Source organism: Homalodisca vitripennis, chromosome 4 (genome assembly GCF_021130785.1).
Source record: "Homalodisca vitripennis isolate AUS2020 chromosome 4, UT_GWSS_2.1, whole genome shotgun sequence".
Lineage (NCBI taxonomy): Eukaryota > Metazoa > Arthropoda > Insecta > Hemiptera > Cicadellidae > Homalodisca > Homalodisca vitripennis.
This window is the reverse complement of record NC_060210.1, coordinates 69,237,348-69,257,327: the sequence shown is the minus strand read 5'-3', so window position 1 is coordinate 69,257,327 and position 19,980 is coordinate 69,237,348. Positions and strand designations below refer to the sequence as shown.

Here is a 19,980-nt window from a genome sequence, read left to right as displayed (position 1 = left end):
TTAGTTTGATCTATTTTTTTTTCATTTAAATAGAATAAATAATTCATGTTTTGAAAAATATTTTTTATTGCTTCAAACGATCAGCTTTTAAAACACATTTTAGTTTGTTTACAATAACTTTACAATAGTATTTTATGTGGACATTCATGATGCAGATCTTTATATATATAATGGGAACTGAACTTGCTGGTTAGACAAATTGTATTAGGCACTATACCAAGTGCTCTTACGTTTGAAATTACTACCTTATAAGTAAATTGGAATCGGAAATGACGCTTACTTACTGCCCAGGTCACAGAGCAGTCAATTTCTCTCTCACTTGGCCTGGGTTAGCCTTATTTCATCGCCTAGACACTGCCAGCCATTTTCCTGCAAACATCACGTATATAATTATGCACCAGTTCACTTCTGTCGACAATTGTAGCCTGTTTCTCACTTAATTGTAGCCAACATTGTATAATATTAGAAGACCTTATTTTGTTTAACCCAGGCCAAGTGAAAGAAAAGCTTACTGATCTGTGACCTAGGCATCATAGAGCAGTCAGCGTGTTTCTCACTTAGCCTGGGTTAGTCTTGATTCATCATCTGTTCACTGCTAACAATGATTCTGCAACATCAAGTATATAATTATGTACCATTTCACTTCCATCGACTATTCTAACATAAAAAAAGGTTTCACTCTTAGTTTTAGCCAAAATTGGATAATATTGAAAAACCTTAATGGGCAAAATGTTTTGCGATTTTGGTTTGGTCATGAAATATAACTTCTCAACTAAATTAATTTTTGTTTAGATTCTTTTATTGTTTTTTAACGTTTCTTGTAAAAAGTTATACGTGGAATTTCATACCTTTATCTAACAAAAATGAAACGGCTTTAAAAAATAAAGTAAAAAGTTTAGTTTTTTAACTGCAATGTATCAGCATAATTTTATATCACAAGGTGTGGGTATTCTATCGATAACCCCGTTGGAAACCCCGATAGATTTTGTGGAGTTCCTCTTTTGCCCTGGATAGATGTGGCTACTTGTCACCCCTCTTCCCCCACCAACCATTCCCAGTGACTAGTGATGTGACTGTGTTTATATCCACCTCTTTGATTGCACGTGCCCTTTCTGTTGCCAACCTCTTTTCTCTTTAACGCCCACTACTTTCTCAATCACTCTGTACAATAATAAAACTTAGATTAATCACTAGTCATCCGAGTCCGATGACTTCTTATTTTATTCTCTTTAATATTAAAGAATTCAATATATTGAATTAAAGTTTCAAAAGGAAATAAGCAAAATAACTCGTGATAATTGTATCTAAACAAATTTAATAACGGCAGTGATGACGCACCCTTCTCCCTAAGTGTGCAGCGTGCTCCGGTAGTGTTTGATCTGATTTATATATACTCCATTTATATATACTGTATATAATATATATATATATATATATATATATATATATATATATATACTAGCTGTTTCCCACGGCTTCGCACGCTTTTCGTAAGTTTTGCCCGCGTATGAGCATTTCTGGTTGAAGTAAATTATATTTCCAACCCCGATGTAGATTTTACCTTGATGTCACGATCAAGAAAATATGTCAAAAAAGTATTGTACATGCATAATGTATTTTATTACAAAGTGGTCTACCACTCAACCTTTAAGTTCAACCAAAAATTTAGTTTAGACAATTATACATCATAACTTAGCGCCTTCAAATAGTGTTTCACTGTTTAATATACGTATCTATCTCGTAATTGCAGGTTATAATGTGCAGGCGCTTTGAAAACTTTTCTTCATTTTATTCGTTTATATTCACGACATAAGCGAATAATTCAGATAATAACTATCCTATCTTCTAAGTTAGACTAAATTACGGATACATGTGAAATTTGATTGAAATTGGTTCAGTCGTTTTGGAGTTTATTGGCAACATACATCGTGACTCAAGATTTTTTTATATATAAGATATAGATATTTAAAAATTGAACCAAAACTTTGAACTTTTATCAATTATATCAAATGTAACATTTAAAGAAATGTTTTTAACCTTTCTTTAATTTTTAGTTCGTAATTATCTATCCTAATATCTCAAACTGTTATTGAAACATGATATTGGAAATCATATATTTCTATATAATTCTACTTACAGTTTTAAGATTAGTTTATATAAACAAATGCTTTATAAAAGACTCCCACCGCGTCACCCTAATCTTATTACGCAGCCCCGCACCAGTTCTGCTAGTAGAGACTGCCCAACTATGTCCCTTCACCAAGATCCATGAGCCTATGCCCTATGCCGACATCGAATTGATCACGTGGCAGTGAGGGTTCAAAGGTTCTTCTCCTCACCTCAAGCCACTCCTATAATCCTAAATTATCTGTTTCACAGTGACTGCCTAATGTACACATAGGGTGTTTAGTAGTGAGACCTAAAGTTTGTACGTGTTTTCTGAATTGTGATCGAGTCCAGTAGTAGAGGTAAAAAGGAGACTTACCTTCTATTTGTATAATTTGATATAAAAGTAGTAGTTGAATTGCGTTTGAAATGAAGTTATATGACAGAATACTATACAATCTATCGCTTACCCTTGCTTGTAATTTTTCCTGTAAAATTTTAATTTAAAGGAAATAGCAAAAGATACACCAATATCCTTTCCTTTCATTATTGTTATCAAGAACTCTCAGTGGAAGACATATTTTCGTGAGATAAGACCCTGATTCTGAAGCAGACAGAAATACTTGTTGTTAACTTAATCCTAAATTAAATTACTTACATTATATTAACTAGACTTTATAAATGAAAAATTACATTTAAAAAACTTACTTTTGCTGGGCATCGTTTGCATGTCGTACAGTTTAGTGGGATCCCTGGCCGACGTCTGACTACCCGTTGTGACCATTGCCTCACTAGTGATCATAGGTGGCCCGTAAGAGTCATCTAGTGAAACAAATACTGGCATTTTAAATACTATTTCTTATTACTAATACACCATTTTTAATAGTATAACTGACGCCACATACTTTGGTAAATATTTTCAGTTGTAGAGTCCGCATAATTTGAATAACACGTAAACAGTACTGAATTTTCGAAGATTGGTTATATATAGTCAGCATGAAATAAACACCACTGTATAGCATAATACAGGACAGAAAATAGTGTTTAGTTTTTGGTTTTTACTGTCGTAGCTTACATTTACTTTGTAAAATCCCCCGAAAATAGGATTATGAGTTTATTGATTTATTATTTATTTTAATCAAGATTTGAAGATGCGATGCCGGCGATAGCATTTGGAAATCTTGTGATAATCTTCTAATAGCTTTTAATATAGTTTAAATTTGTTGATGTTTGTAATATTTGTGCTGCCATTAAAGTTTATATGTTACCAATAATGTGCAAGAATAGGATTATCATTTACCTGGGCTGACACAAGCCGCATGGTAAGATGGTGACATCACAGTTGTTACTACGCGTGAGTGTCCGCTCCTCCCTTCCTGCCAATGTAGCTTGACAAGTGGTCGCTCCATTAGGATCGACATTCCTCTGAAACATGCCAATGACTACTTTGCTACACATCTTAAATGCCATATCTCCTCTTAATTTGTGTATAGTTGTACTAAGATTAGCTAATTCGAAGTTTACGAAATTATTTATCACATGTTTAATTCGTCAACTTATTTAAACTGAACGGTGTTTTAACACTGAGTGTGCTGATTATATTTTACATAAACATCGGATTGTAAAACGGAAGCACACAGTTAACCTAGCACAACACAGTAACGGTGAAAGTCAAACGAAGATTTCCGCCTAAAATAAATGAGGTTAAGGCCAAACTAGGCACACTTTGATAACTATTTGGTTTCAATTTACTTATATTAAAATGTACCTGGGGTCGGGCTCACTGTGGTAGCTGTGGTCTCCAGCAACATGCCGAGGAAAGCAGCGGAAGTGTGCGTGATGAGCGCGCATGTGCGTAGGTGTGGAGGCGGGACTGGAGGCCACCCCCAGAGGGGGCATTGAGGGCCTTTTGCCGGGGGCACCGCGCTGAGACCCCGCCATGGTGGTAGTACTGCTTACCCCCGTAGTGCAAGCAGATATGTACTGCTTTACCGACGATCGGAAGTGGGGGTGGGAAAGCCCATAGATAATGGGGTTGTAAACCACTGACGCCTGGAACACGAGAGGTAGTAAATAGAAAAGCTACTAACCCGCTAAAATTATGATAGTCAAGAACAATGGAACTGTCATTGACCATCCCTATGTCTTAGCGTCTATCTACACATGAATAAGAGGGTAAATAACCATCCTACAAACTTAGTGTTTATATTTTTATAACATACGACTATAACAACGCCAAAAGTCTGAAGTCCTATTATTCTTTCAAACCATCCACCGTCAATAAAAAACTTTAAACAATAAATCTAATTGAGTGATGTATTTGTGTCTGGTTCATGTAAGACGTAGCAGTAAAGTTAACTTAGTTGTACGGCAATAAATCTGTATATCTAAATATGCATGTAAGGAAAGAATGTGAGAGATCCGGCGGAAAAAGTATTGTTTATAAATCAGTCTCAAATACAAATTATATATACATACATGCATTTACGCATTCACGCTATATGGAAATAATCTTACAATGCATAAGAGAACGCATCAGAACTAGTAGCCGGGGAAATAGGACTTGTAATTTTCTTTGGCTCCCTTCTACATTATATAATGCACGCTTCAAGATACCTCCAATTGAGTCCTACAGTGCCCACAAAGTCTTGATGTTTAGCGACAACGGTGCTACTTCTTGCCAGGCTGGTCTTCCCTTCCCTGATCTCATCCAAGTCAACAAGTATTTCAGATCGGTGTCTTCCTCCTGCGTCTTTAATATCTCACCGTTCACCCACTGGTCATTTACAACAGTCGTCCTCCTTGCAGTGGCTTCCTTGTCAACTTGGCGTGAGCAGTGTTGATATCTTTCATCGAAGAATCTTCAGAAAAGAGCATAGGTGTTCCAGTAACTAGTTCCTGCACAATGGTCATATTCCTGCAGAATTTCTATCCTTCGTGCCACCGGACCTTCCTGAGAAATAAAATCCATGAACAAAATAAAAGCAGCGTAATCTGTTCTTAGAAGAAAATAGCGACCTTTCCGCTTTGGACAGGCCACTTGGTAACTGCTGGAGTTCCCGTGTCCACGCATACACCTTTGTCGGAAACCACATAGCCAAAGAAATTGACTTACGGTGGTAAGTAATATATAGTTAGCAATATATAGAAGTAATAATATATAGAAGCAATATATTACGGAGGTAATATATTGCTTCTCTTCGGTTGAGTTTCAGGTTTGCTTGCCGCAAGCTTCCAAAACCGTTTTCTAAGTTTTCAAATGTTGTTGAAAGGGTTTTCCTAATACAATGATCTCGTCCACGTAAACATGACAAGTTTCCCATGATAATCCTCTCAACACATTTTCCATAAACCTTTTAAACGTCACTGGAGCATTACATAGACCAAATGGCATCACGCTGAACTGCCGTAGTCTTTCTCCAATAGCGAATGTATTAATTTCTTTGTCTTGCGGCTTCAGTCAATCTTCAATAGCCATTCATCAAATCTAACATGAATACATTTTACAGCATTCTAGGCTGTTCAAGGTGTCATCAGTTCGAGGTAGCAGACGGTAGCTGTCTTTTTTGTGACGTTATTCATCATCCAATAGTCCATGCATAATTTCAGCGTTCCATCCTTTTTTTTCACTAATACAACTGCTAAAACCCACAGACTATTGGACGGTCAAATTCTTGCCTCCTCTCGTTCTTCTAGCGGTAACCTCCAGGGATTGTAGCGGATGGCTTAGCGTCTCCAGGGTGTACTGCGTGCTGGAAATGATAGTTGTCTCTTTAGGACCTTCTCTTATCCCGAAGAAATCCTTTTGTTCAGTTATTGGGGCTCTCACTTCATCTCCTTGTTCCTTCGTAAGTTTTTGGCAGGATTCTGATGCGAAGTTTTCCAGCTTCTTTGGAAGATGAGTTTTTTCAGGCTGAACTGACCACCGATAATACCACTGAAAAGCATCCCAATACACTTCCTATCTTCAATGTGGCGCCATTGTCGTTCATATTTAATAAGAGTACAGGGACCTCTTTTCCAGTTAGGAATAACGTTATAGCCACCAGGGTCTCATGACCACGTTTAACATTATCACTCTTCGACTATATTGTTGCACTCTACTCTTCGTCGATTTCCTCCTCTGTTTCACCCCTTTTCGCCGTTTGGCTTCTTGCTGATATCATAACATCAGAGCTTAATGGAGTTTGAGCTGCACAGTTCTTCCCGGAATACAGAATAACCTTTTATTCACCGATATACTACCTTGTTCAAGTTTGAGTCCAAATTAGGCCAAAGTATGATACAAAGTTCATTCTGAGTATTAAATCTTCCTTAATGTTAGCTACCATCACGCGATGCCTGAATCAGCCTCCCCCGATGAGAAAGGTAGCAGTCGTCTCTCCGTAGATCTCTGCAGCTTCTCCTGTTGGTCCTTAACGTCTAGGTTGTTAAATATATTTTCCCCATATCAGCTATAACAATAGGGTTACGGATAGTTATGGTGGATCCGATGTCTAAAAGGAGTATTCTCAGCTTCCCATTCACCAAACTATTGGTGTAGAGACTTTTTTGTTCACCTTATTCCCTACTAAACATTTTTTGTCAGCCAGATTCTAGCTATTTGGAACAGATCGCTCGCTATTGGGCTCCAAAAAGGCCTGAAATTATGAGACATTTGCCTAATTTCGAGAACTTAATAAAGGTAAATATTTTTGGATTTGATTTTTATCTTGTTAGTTATGCGGCATAAGTTGCGTGCAATATTTCAAGTTTCTAGATCCTCTATGATCATGTTGGAATTTGTATTTTTTTCATCGGTTAGTCAGTAAGTCAATTAGTTTCACATGCGGCTGTACAGTATATAAATTATGATGATTTTGGATTTGGAATTTTGGATTCTGAGGCTCAGCATCGAAGGAAATGCAAAAAATATCCCGGAGATTCCGCCATGAGGGCAATTGTATTATGCAGATTTTTATTATTTACCATGTTTGAGAAAGATATAAAAATTTATCCTTCAATGATTTTATTCCCGCTACATTTTATTGGCCTGACCTTTTTTTAAATTTAATTCGAATCTGTAAGTCATATTGACTCTGTCAATGTCTGTTAAGATATAGTAGTGTACCACTACATAGGGCCGTTGTTCATTTAGAAATAATTAAAACTAATTTGAATCATATTTACTGGAATTCATGTACAGACGTTGTTGTTAATTGTTGTAGTTATAAGTTTTGTATAATATTATTAGTAGTATTGTAATCATGAATAGTTAAACTAGTCTATACATTTCTATAATAAGTTAAATATAAAGAAGTTAACCCTTGGATGAGTCTTATTAGTTTAAAATAACATTAAAACAAGAATTTCTATAGAGTATAAAAATGAAGATCTTATGATATAAATTTTACAGTCAATTTCGCATACATATAGAACTGGAAAACTTTTACCGTACAACAATATTTCAGAAAGGAAGTTAGATCTGTTACGGCTGGTCTAATTTACAGTAAAGTTAATCAATTAGTTAACTGGTTGTGTGCGCGATATGAGAGTAACAAAAGCCGATAGTAGATAGCGTAGTTATCGCATATTGGAAGCAATCAATGGCTATCTGAGCGTGCAGGACCTGTTGGGTGCTGCTAGAGATCCATTTTATATTTCCCAGTACTCTGCATAAACGTTGACGAATTTTAAAAACCTTTATACATTAAAAAAACAAGAAGTTTGGACAAAAGTAGCACATGTAACCGTAGATTTCAATAACCGTTTGACCACTTTGATCATATCATTGTTATTTTTATAACTGTATTAGCAGGGATTGGAATGGTTCCAACATTTTCTAATAGGCAAGAAACAAAAGCTAAATCAATAAGTTTTTTTAGATACCTATTATTTTAAATAAATCACTATTCATTTTATTACGTCAAATCTCAAAGCTTGGCGATCACTATGAATTTGGTTTATTACATCTAGAAAAAAGGGCTTCATATAATATTAATTTCACTGAATTTAAATACTAGCCTTTTAATATTTTAATTTAGTTCAATTGATTACTAAATAACAAAAATAATGAGAAACTCCACATTTTAGAATGGTAAGTTGATTTTTAGATTGACTCTTGAGATACAAATCTTAATTGTCATTGTTTAAACGTTTAACTCTTACGCGTGACACATTTTGTGTCAAGTTTGAGGTTTTGGTAGACTAATTATTTTTTAAATTTATCAATTAAAATAAGTTAGTTAACAGATTTAAAACACTTTGTTGTATATATGGCGTGTTACCACAATGCTTTTCCAAAAAAAGCCACCACACTACTAGTTAGAAACGGAGCACCATTTTGAACATTATAAGAACCTAAACCAGTTTCTATTGCAATCGATATAACCTTTTTCGAAAAGGAATCGATTGTTAAACGTGCTACAGGCCCTTTGGTGGAGATTTTAATTGGCAGGTAGACGCAAAAAATATTTTTACGAGTTCGGTAGACTTTAAAACCACAATCTGGAAAAATAAGTTTCGGTAAACAAATTGAGAAACTGTAAATAGTGACTTTCAGTTAATCTAGGTAACGCTTCTAAAGTTGAATTAACTGTCAATTTGAGAAAGGGAAATATTATGATTCAGATGAATCTATCCATAAGAAAAATATAAAATAAAGGTGCCTGTTGGAAACAAGTTTTATATTGAAACAGTTCTCAACTACGTTAACTGTTTGCTTGATTTTCAACTTCACTTCGTATGAGTGATTTTTCATTACACCTATGTTTTAAAGCTATTGCTTCCGTTAACTTGTGTGAACAGTACACGTGTTGTTTTATTAATATACAATTGAACCACGACTACTTGGAGTTTTAGACTCTGTTGGTACTCAGTGAAATTATTATACTCTGTAGGAATACAGAGAAAGAGTTTGACTCTGTTGGTGCATATGTACAGGGTGACCACCGGGAACCGGACGTTTTTTAAATAAACATAAACCACTTATTTTTTAACATAAAACTTATTTTATTACATAGAAATGTTTGTAATTACATGCAATTTAAGAACAATGTTACTTATGGAATATAACGTCAAATAGATGGTGTCCATTTTCTTGAATGCAGGTTTCTAACCTTTTAAGAAAATCCGCATGTACACGTTCGAGAAGCTCTTGATCAATTGCTGCCACTTTGGTCTTGATTGCATCCTTTAGCTCTGCCAAGGTGCGAGGTTTGTTGTTGCAGACTTGTGATTTGAGGTACCCCCACAAAAAAGTCACAAGTCGTCAAGTCTGGTGACCTTGGGGGCCACTGGATGTCGCCGAAACGGGAAATGAGCCTTCCTGGAAACATCCGACGGACCACAGCCATTGACAAGCGAGCAGTATGCGGTGTGGCACCATCTTGTTGAAAATAAACGTGTTCATTTCTGTTTAGACCTTCTAGACAGGATTTTGCTTGTTAACTTCTCCATTTAAATTAAAATGTGCCTCATCACTCATAATGATTATTGTGCTGTCATTATCTTCGAGCAACACTTGCATGTGAACGGCGAAGTCCTCTCGCTGAGCGTAATCTCTTTCCTATAGCTTCTGAACAACACACATTTTATAGGGATGAAATTTTAAATCACTTTGCAAAATTTTCCGCACTGATTCACGCTTTAACCTTTGTTCACTTGCATGTCTTCTTGCTGAACGACTTGGGCTCCGAATGAGGGCTAGTCTCATCCTCTCGACGTTTTCCGGCGTCCTTACGGTCTTCCTTGGGCCAGGAGATTTTTTATTTAAAATAACTCCTGTCGTTCTCAGATTTTGAACCCACCTGAGAATAGTATTGCGGGTAGGAACCGTACCATGGCGTCCAAGGTTGAAATGAGTGCGAAAAATCCGTTGTACCGTTGTAACAGATTCGCCATTTTGCACATACGCGTCGTATGCAAACATGCGATGCTCCACTGTCCACTGCTCCATGGCTACTGAAATGGCATTGTATAGCGAAGTCATTCACCACACTCTCCCCCCTCTCCCATCTTGGCTGAGCGTGTACTAGCAATTCCAAAAACGTCCGGTTCCCGGCGGTCACCCTGTATATGCAAATATCCTTACAACAATACTATACATATATTTTTGGTCTTCTCTTCAAACAAGCTACACTTAGTTGACTTTACGGTTGAAACAATACTCCTAGACTATCTAGCTTATTTTCTACTTTACCTAGTTCGATTAACATTTTAATAACATTGCTCTATAATACAAGCTCCATTTTGTTTCACTTTCCTTACATACAACAAGTAGTCGTTTAAATAGATTTTTACAATTAAAAAGTGAGAAATTGAAGGCATTTAAACAACTATTCGATGAGAAGAGATCACTTTCCTTCCACTAATACGAATCCTGAAGAAATATTACGTGAATATTCAGCTAAAAATCTAATTTCAGAGGCATCTTCTCACAAGAGCTATTTATCAGAAAGTTTCTCGTCACGGAGATTTCGACTGGAACAAATTCAGCCTGTTTGTAAAGATCAGTTTCATTAAAATGTTTAACGAAACGTGAATGCAGAGCTTGAATGTTGTGATTTACATGAGTGCACTAAGGAATAAATTAAAGTTACAAAATGTTCCTATTTTCAATTTGAAGCATTACGAATTATATCAATACAGATATTTTACTACTTTTGTCTTAATATCTTTTGAAATGAAAATCGTAATAATGTAAAAATATTATTTGTAGAACTTCTAATCTTTATAGACTCAAAGAACAGTGGAATTTATAGTAAGTAGGAACTCTAAAGCGAGCATCTCGTTTAAAGTCCTGCATAAACATGAAGTGACAAAGGTGAAAGAGGGTGATCTCATTACAATACCTCAGGCAGTAAAATACACTTCCAGCACAAGTTAGCACGTTGAGTGCAAAGTTACCGCATTGTCATTCCGCACTCAGTGTTCTGTCTTGGTGTTGATTTTCTGGTGATATTAAACCTATATTTAATTAAACGGTTTTATTTTATAAAATATCAAAATATGCATTAAATTATATCAATCCGAGCTAAAACTACTTCAATGCCTCTGCAAAAATAAACAAAATACCGTTTTATTCTACTTATAACACTATAAAGTATACGAGGGTGACTTAACCCTTCCCGCGCTGTTGAAAAATATAACCGCCAATTTGTACTTTGCTAAAAACGGTGTTGACGAATATATTCGCTTTTAAACATTGAGTTTATTATTGGGAGTAAGTAGTTCCCAGTTTTGCCGGTGGAGTGCAGCAGCTGCTGGATCATAAATCCCTCAATAAAAAAACACAGTAATAGTTGTCCCCGCCTCCCGGTTGTTCTCCAAGCTGCAAAATCACGGCGCACTACCCATGTCACTGCCTGTTTTGCCAGACACTAGCGCTACTGATGAACTAACTCGCCGGTTTAGTTCGTTCGCGGACTGCGAGTGGAACTGTTCTGTGTACGTTGTCAAATTGGTTTTTGAGATATTTGGGAGGTGTGTTGTGTGTACACGCAACGGTTTACGTAAGGAGACCATTTACGTGTACGAGACGTGCAGCGCCCGGCCGAACCTGCACCCGGATACGTGTTTCAAGACGTACCACACGTTGACGTTACCTTGAACACCGTGATGGCTAATTTTAGACCTTTTTATATCTATTAATGTTTTATTTTAACTATACTATACATATAATACACTAAAATATAGTATTATCACGATAGTAAAATTTCGTTCAACATTTCGTTAAATTTTGTGTATTTATATTGTTTTATAAAGTTAAATAAACGCATTAAAAAATTATACTTTTTTCGTCCCCAAAAGGCTTTTTATATAGTAACAAACTCAAAAACAACATTAGCGTTGACTTTATGGAAAAAAAGATTTTGAGGTATATGTAGCGTTTGGGTATGGTGCGTCCCAAATTGCCGTAGCGCGGGAAGGGTTAATTTACAAATTACATTAAAACTTCAAATATGTTTACTATAAAAAGACAAATCTTTCATCGCATAGCAAATTTAATTAGTATATACTACACTACATACGAATCAACACCACTAATACAAACCGTTTTGCAACATAGTAGTTCTTATCTGAAAAGTTCTTCTCACATTTTTATTTATTAATACACCAGCAACACATATAAATAGCATTAATATACTTCATACCAAGCACATAAAGCTACAGAGCTAGTAATTTAATGTATTATTCTTACTAGCCAGCTATGATTTTCGTCATAGAATGAAAATAGTTTTACAACAAGAGGCTTTAGTCTCTATATTACAAAAAAAAAGAAAAAAAGGCAGTCGCCGGACTGACCGACAGAAGTGACTACTTCTTGTAATGGAGCTGTGAATATAAATCTTGGGAATATAAATGTTACAACCCTATAACTTGCAATATTTAACATACCTCAAGTGTTTTACCTATATATATCAATAAGAAATTAAAATTTCAATATTATAAAAAATGAATAAAAAATGACAAATGACTTAAAAACCCATTTCAAAATATATATGATATAATTTTAAAGTACCTAAACTGTTAATTATAGTTATTCACACATACCTATAGAATAGAATACTCTGCAACCCTGTATCTCAATAGATATTAATTTTTCCAAAAACACTAGAGAACAATTTATGTTTAACATAGTATTTTCTTTTCACATAAGAAACTTTCACATTTTAAGTCAAATTAACTTTATGACCTACTGAAATCAATCAAAAGTTTTTTCCTTATCAAGTAAGATTAATTGCACTTTTCTTCGGAAAATACATATAGGGTATCAACAGTATATTTCCGCATTTAATTTATGAATAAACCTTCTACCTCAGTTAATATGCATTTATTCAAAAACATACCAAGAAAAATTTCCGTTTGGAATTATATGTATTGCATAGAAAAATACCTTTTACTTACCTCAGTAGTTTAACCTAGAGAAATTAAAATTGCATTATTTTAAAATTATTTTATAACGCATTTCTATACTTTTATGTTATATAATTAGATTACCCAAACTAACATCAAGAGTTATTCACACATATCACCATAAACTTTTCATTAGTACGCCTTTTAAGTATCTGAGGTTATCAGATGAATATAGCGTTCTGCAGCCCTTTATCTCAATAAATATACATGTTTTCCAAAAACACTAAAGAATAGTTTAAAATAGTGAGTTTTGGCTAAAAATACTCTCTCTAGCACGCCTGGATAGCCACTGAAATCGAACAATCGTGGCGCGACGTTTCACGACGCGAAACGAAAGTCCCCCCCCCGTGCAAAACATACATCAATAGCCCGCCCAAAAAAGCAATCAATTAAAATTTTTTATAATTTATTTATTCATCATGACACTCATTTATTAAACTGTAAAGTTTGACAAAGACCGGTGTTTCCAGTTAGTGCATTCTCAAGTTATGCCTGTCTAATATTATACCCATAGACAGATCTCAATATCAAGAGTCATATCACCGCTGAATCTGCAGGAAATTATGGCGCAAAGAATATAAAGTCAAAGGGACGATATTTAGCTGGATAGTAGCTACTGGAACAAATAATCCACGGTGCTCTGAAATATGTACCTGAGAGCCAAGATAACCAAATGTTACACTGGTTATTTCTCTTTCTGTCATGCAATTATATGTACAATGAAAACTAAACACATTTTATTGGTAAATTTCATATCTTTTGCTTGACTTAAGTTAAAAAACTTAAAATAAAATGAACGTGAATGAGAATACAAGAAGATATAAAAATGAATGATATGGTGGGAATTTACAATATTGGCTCTTGATTAATTCTTTCGACGTCCACTCATACACTCTGGTCCAGTGGGCATAGTGTTTATCGGGGAGTAACCAAGTCAACACTCGTGTCATCGAGTGTGGCTTCTCATTGGATGGGTGACGGCTGGGATACCATGTCCTTACAAGAGCTTGCCCGTCCATATTTATGAAAGTTTTAGTAAACTACGGATTTTATAAATGATCTTTCTACTAGTATTCGTTCAGAAGTAACAGATTCACTGTTAGTCCGAGGGTTGTGTCCTTGAAAGTGATTCTTATCCCGGTAAAATAAGGGATACTTTAGCTGTAACTTGTGAATTTTAATCGAGTGTTGGTCAGATTTTTTTAAGCTCGTGCAAACACTATAGCTCTGATAATCATCTCGATCCATCTATTAAAGTTCAGAAGTCAAATTCGGGAAACCTCAGTTGCGGTTTCATGAACCATCCGAGTTGGGCATAAACCCACCAAAAACTACAACGTAATCGTGCTCAATGATAAGATAACGTTATTAGTTTGTACACTGTAAATTTGACATACATTCATCTTTACATGTCTCATGAGTAAAAATGACACACTGGGCACTGCTTCTTTTACGAGTATATGTAATTTCGTAACTGTGACCTTCCTTAGAATTAAACAACTGTTCTGTGCCACAACTTTAACAGCTTCATATAAAGACACGACCACACGTTGCGTATAATACGACGTTTGATGTGACTATATTATTTTTTCTTATTTTCCTTGATAAAAAGGAGATTCCGATTCCCTTTTCAGTCTAATGTTTTATACTTATAGCCCAAAAGGCTGTGCGAGTAACAATTGTGCTATTAGGTCGATGGCCACATTCTAACCCGTGAATGGCAGTCTTGGACACACGGTTTAGGTAGTGGATTACCTCTTCCTGTTCTATTTCTTTAAGTAAATATAGCTACTCTAGACAGTTTTATTTCGTATTACTTTCCAGTTTCTGAAAATGTGCACGAACATTCCAGGAACTCGATAATTCTACTAAAACTCTATACTCCATGCTAAGTGATAGTGCTCAATTATTAGGTTGCGTAAACGGTATATCATTTCAGAGATACACTTTTCTTCACTTTTCTTGGAAAATAATGGGTGACTACAGTGAAAGACCTGATAATTACATATTTATCGTTAAATTAAAAAACCATCATCACTTGGTAACAGCAAAAGTCAATCCAAAAATTGTATATAATATTAACTAATTTTCTTATTTCCGAGTATTTATTTAGTCATCAAGAATATGCGTGTGTAGTATGGATTAAATGCCGATAGTCATCTACATAGTTAAAATTAATTCTGCTTCAACTCCATGAGCGAATAGCTCATTGTGGTTTTAGCCAAATGAATGTTGGGCTTTCAAGTAGGTTAATACAACGTCGGTTGATGCAGCAGAGGATAAAGTTAGCTCGCAGATCCAATCCATCAATCCATTATTGATTATTTATATAGTGCACCAATGTTGCGTGAACTGCAATTTCAGGATAAATTCAGCCCCAAGACATTGTGACACTTGTTCGCTTTTAATAACGCAAAATTAGCCTATTTGGGAAAAAAAATCCAATGATGGGGATACCCGATAATTTTGTCATCATGCTGTGTGGATTCTACTTAAAATGAACATCCCAATCCAATATATGTATATTGAATTGAAATTTTACAGCCCTATATAGAAGAACTTACCTTAGCGAATATTGCAGGTAAAGCTGCCACCCAGGGAGTAACCCAGCTTGGATCTCCAAACTGGCCAATTGCTGTGACAACGGCGTAGGGAGTCCAGGATACCATAAACAACAGCACCAGCACGAGGATGATCTCTGCCGTGCGGACTGTGGAGGATGAGGGGGTAGCGAGGCGGGAGGAGAGATAGGGACGCTGCTTACCACCCCCTAGCCACATACTCAGTTGTAGTCTATTCATCAAGAGATTTAGAAAAAATCTAATACAGTGAAAAGTATCTGAAACTGAAGTTGTGTTCTTCTTTCTGTCGTTGTCCTAAAACTCATTGTGTAAATATTTTCCTTTGAGTAATTAAATAACGCAAAAAATTTAATCACTAATTTGATTTAAAAACATATCAGCCAAGTGATTTTATATGAATATTGCTTATCAAATCTATAAATAAAACCACACACTTGGACTAACTTCTTTTTCCGCATAATGACTTGCACTAGTGAATAAGACTTCAGTGAAATACAACCTGACTTTTTTGCTTTGCCGTTTTTTTTTACCTAAGTTGTACTTTATTAAAGTGTAGGTAGACAGCGGCTTTTATCGATTGTCTTTATACTATTACCGGAAACAAATGTATTTGTATTTTAGATTTATCATTTATCTACAAGATACTAATATCAGATATAAAGTATCAATGTTGTTCATAAATTATATTTCTCTAAAAGGATTCTGCATTTGCTCTTCATAGCAAAATCACTCTTAAGCTATTGGTTCCAAAATGACTTTATTAGATCTAATTCCACATCGTAATCTGTCAATCTCTTAGCGTGATATCTGTTTCCAGTTAATATATTTTTAAAATTTGAATTCTTAATCCTTAAAATATCTTCTGAATACAGGAAACATAAATATTGATTTAGTAATTACACGAGGAATTGTAGGCCTTTATAGAGTTTAGGAGTGTCTTATAATCTGGTTGAACCACAATTAAAAAATAAATTGTTCTAAGTTAAAATGTAAAAATACCAACCAAAATCCGATTGCTCTGCTTTAAAATTCCTGTTTCAAGTTGGTTACATGTCAAAGCGACCAAATTGACAGCCAATCTACGCGTACTTGCTGCAGAGACCTTAAAGCATATTGACAACGTATTGTGATCGAATTCATAATGAGTCGGATCATTAATTGCTTTAATGTTTTAAGTTTAAATTATAATATGTCAGTTGTCTACACTAATTTATAAAAGTATTATACAGTAGAACCCCTCATATCCGACCTCGGGATATCCGACTCCTCGGGATATCCGACCATGTGCCCGACCAAACAAAGGCTGCCTATAGTCGACAAGTCTCAACGTGAAACATGACTCATCAGCGCTGTGCATTGTTTCTCTGTTAAACGGCCAGTTGCGTTCTGATTGTCGACGTAAACGTTGCTCTACTTGACTGTTTTGTTTTCGTGATTGTTGTACAATCTTTGGTTTGTGATTGTGTAAAAAACTGTGTTATGCGATTAGTGAACGGTAGCTATGGCTACTCAAAAATGTAAGCGTGTGTGCGTTACCCTTAAACAAAAACTTGAAGTGCTCCAACGATTGGACCGTGGTGCGTCACTAGTAAAATTAGCCGCAGAGCTAGGGGTCGGCGTGACAACAGTTAAAGACTGGAGAAAAAACCGTAAAGACATCGAAACCTATTCTATGACCGTTGAAACGGAAGATGCTCTTAAAAATCGGAAAATGTTAAAAAAACCTAAGTTAGAACTCGTTGACGAAGCTCTTTGGGTTTGGTTTTGCCAAGAACGGCGAAAAGGGACTCCTTTGTCGGGGCCTCTTGTAAAAGAAAAAGCCGTAAAGCTGTTTGAAAAATTGGGAGGAGATGTTGAGACTTTCCAGGCAAGCGAAGGTTGGTTTCACCGCTGGAAGCTTCGCCACGGCATTAGACCTGTTGTTATTGCGGGTGAAAAGTTGTCTGCTGATGACGATGCTGCAAAAGATTTTGTAGAAAAGTTTCAAAAGTTGGTGTCGGATAGTAATCTTGTAGCCGAACAAGTATATAACGTAGACGAGACCGGACTGAACTATAAAATGTTGCCAAAATCTACTCTTGCTTCTAAAAATGAGCCTGTTTTGGGTACAAAGCTAGCTAAGGATAGACTAACAATTGCTACGTGTAGCAACGCCAGTGGCAGTCACAAACTGCCGTTGTTTGTTATCGGCAAATCTAAGAAGCCGAGAGCTTTTAAAAGTCTCAATATGTCAACACTCCCCGTGTATTACCGTAATCAATCCTCTGCCTGGATGGATTGTGCTCTTTTTAAAGAATGGTTTTTTCTTGAATTCGTGCCCGCTGTTAAAAAACACTTAAAATCAAAAAACCTGCCACTTCAAGCTGTGTTGTTGTTGGATAATGCACCAAGCCATCCCGCAGAGCATGAATTGAAGAAAGGCAACATAAAAGCGATGTTTTTACCTCCACATGTCACCCCATTAATCCAGCCAATGGACCAAGGCGTAATCGAGTGGGTAAAAAGACGGTACCGGAAAAAATATGTTGGGTCTCTTTTGGACAAAACAGAAGGAGGCTGCTCACTATTGGAGGCCATGAAGATGTTAAACATAAAACACGCCATCTATACCGCCGCTTCTGCATGGGATGAAATAAAAGAGACAACTCTTCAAAAATCGTGGAAGAAAATTTGGCCATCATTAAAACAAAGCGATAGTGCTGATAAGGACGATGATGAGCCCACATCATCAATGGAAGTTGACCTTGAAGCTGAAGAAAACGACGTCGCAGAAACTCTTCAAGACCTGCAGGAACTGCAACACGGTGTCCAGCTGCAGCTGACAGATGTGGAGGAATGGCTGACCGAAGCTGACATGGCTGAGTCTACAAATGAAGAACTCAATGATGACGAAATAGTTGCTGCAGTTCAAAGCGCAAATAATGAAGACAGCGACGCTGAAGAAGAAGAAGTTGATCGTGATACTGGAGTGACGCATTCAGAGGCTAAAGACGCATTTGACGTAGTGTTGAAATATTTGGAGCAGAACCCGAGAGCTACACCTATGGACGTGTTGTGGGCAAAGAAATGGCGTGATTTTTCAGCTAAATCAAGATTGGGTAAATTGAAGCAAAAGAGTATTAAGGACTTCTTCAATTGTACTGTACACACTGTATGTAATTGTTTGCCTTTTTGATTAAACAGTACAGTACTGTATTTATAATATTTTTCGTTGTTACTGTAATATAAAAATGAAACTTTTCCATTTTATAAAAAAAACTGTTATTTTTTATTAAAATGTACTGAAAAATAATTTTGTATTAAATAATTTTGCATTGGATACAGTTCGTAATTACAATTAAGCAGCACTATGTGTATTGAGTGGGTATTTTGTACAGTTCTGTACTAATAGTTTAGTGCAATATACGGCTTTTTTTACCCGAAAAACGTGTTTTATTATTCCTCGGCTTATCCGACCTTTTGGCCGTTCCGACCACGGCCCGGTCCCGTGAGGGTCGGATATGAGGGGTTCTACTGTATACAGAAGATTAGATATACGGTTCAAATGTAATCTTATCATTTCATCACATAATATTATATACACTGATAGACACATTTATATGTAGGCACATGTATTTATATTGGATTTATTTAGAATTTAATTCTCCACAATTTTGAGTAATGATAGTAAAATTTAACATGATTTAAAAACTCGTGTTAAATGTTTAGTTATTAGAACTATCCAAAACCATAAGTTTATAACGAATTCCCTATTCCAACATTAGCCCATGAACATTATTTCAGGTCTCTTTGTTAGAGAAGAGGTGGTAATGAACTGCCAAAGGAACTGCTGCTACCCAAATGGCACAGAGGAATTGGAAAAGTTTGTATGGTCTTTAAAGTAAGATATATTATTCTATTTAACTTTTATATCTTGAACATTTAAACTCAGATTTAAAAATCCATTGAACTTTTCTAAACGGTATGTTTCTCGTTACTAAGTTTCTCGAACATTTATTTATGGGCAGTACATATTTATTTAAGTGTTAAAAATGTTGTTGGCAATTTTGATTTTATCTCAATAAGAACAATGTATAACTTCTAACACGTTCACGTCTTTATGAGTTACACCTTTGCGTAAAGCTAATATGTAAACAATTCCTTTCAGTTTAATTTATTAACAAAATATTAGTTACACAAAATTTTAACAGAAAGTGGAGGAAATTGTACATTTAAGCATGGCTATTTCTTGATCATTGGCATTTATTCTGGCATTGCTTAAACTGTGTTATATTGCTTCAACCATGGTTTCTCTGTACCTATGCTCTCAAAGAATGGTTTACCCTATATTATCGGCGTGGAATAAATATAAGCATTGAGTCCCACATTTTTTTTAGTATATTTTAGATATATCTTT

At 35.6% G+C, this 19,980-nt stretch overlaps 1 protein-coding gene across 1 annotated transcript in view; it reads right to left on the bottom strand.

Annotated features, from left to right (window-relative positions):
- Window positions 1-19,980, bottom strand: part of LOC124359482 (rhodopsin, GQ-coupled-like) — a 94,763-nt gene that overhangs the window by 8,042 nt on the left and 66,741 nt on the right. The window contains exons 7-11 of the mRNA XM_046812244.1: window positions 15,567-15,772; window positions 3,875-4,158; window positions 3,407-3,531; window positions 2,815-2,928; window positions 285-369 (exon numbers count right to left, since the gene is read on the bottom strand). Of these exons, the coding sequence (XP_046668200.1) occupies window positions 341-369; window positions 2,815-2,928; window positions 3,407-3,531; window positions 3,875-4,158; window positions 15,567-15,772 (758 nt within the window). The 3' untranslated portion in view covers window positions 285-340. The remainder of the gene's footprint in view (window positions 1-284; window positions 370-2,814; window positions 2,929-3,406; window positions 3,532-3,874; window positions 4,159-15,566; window positions 15,773-19,980) is intronic.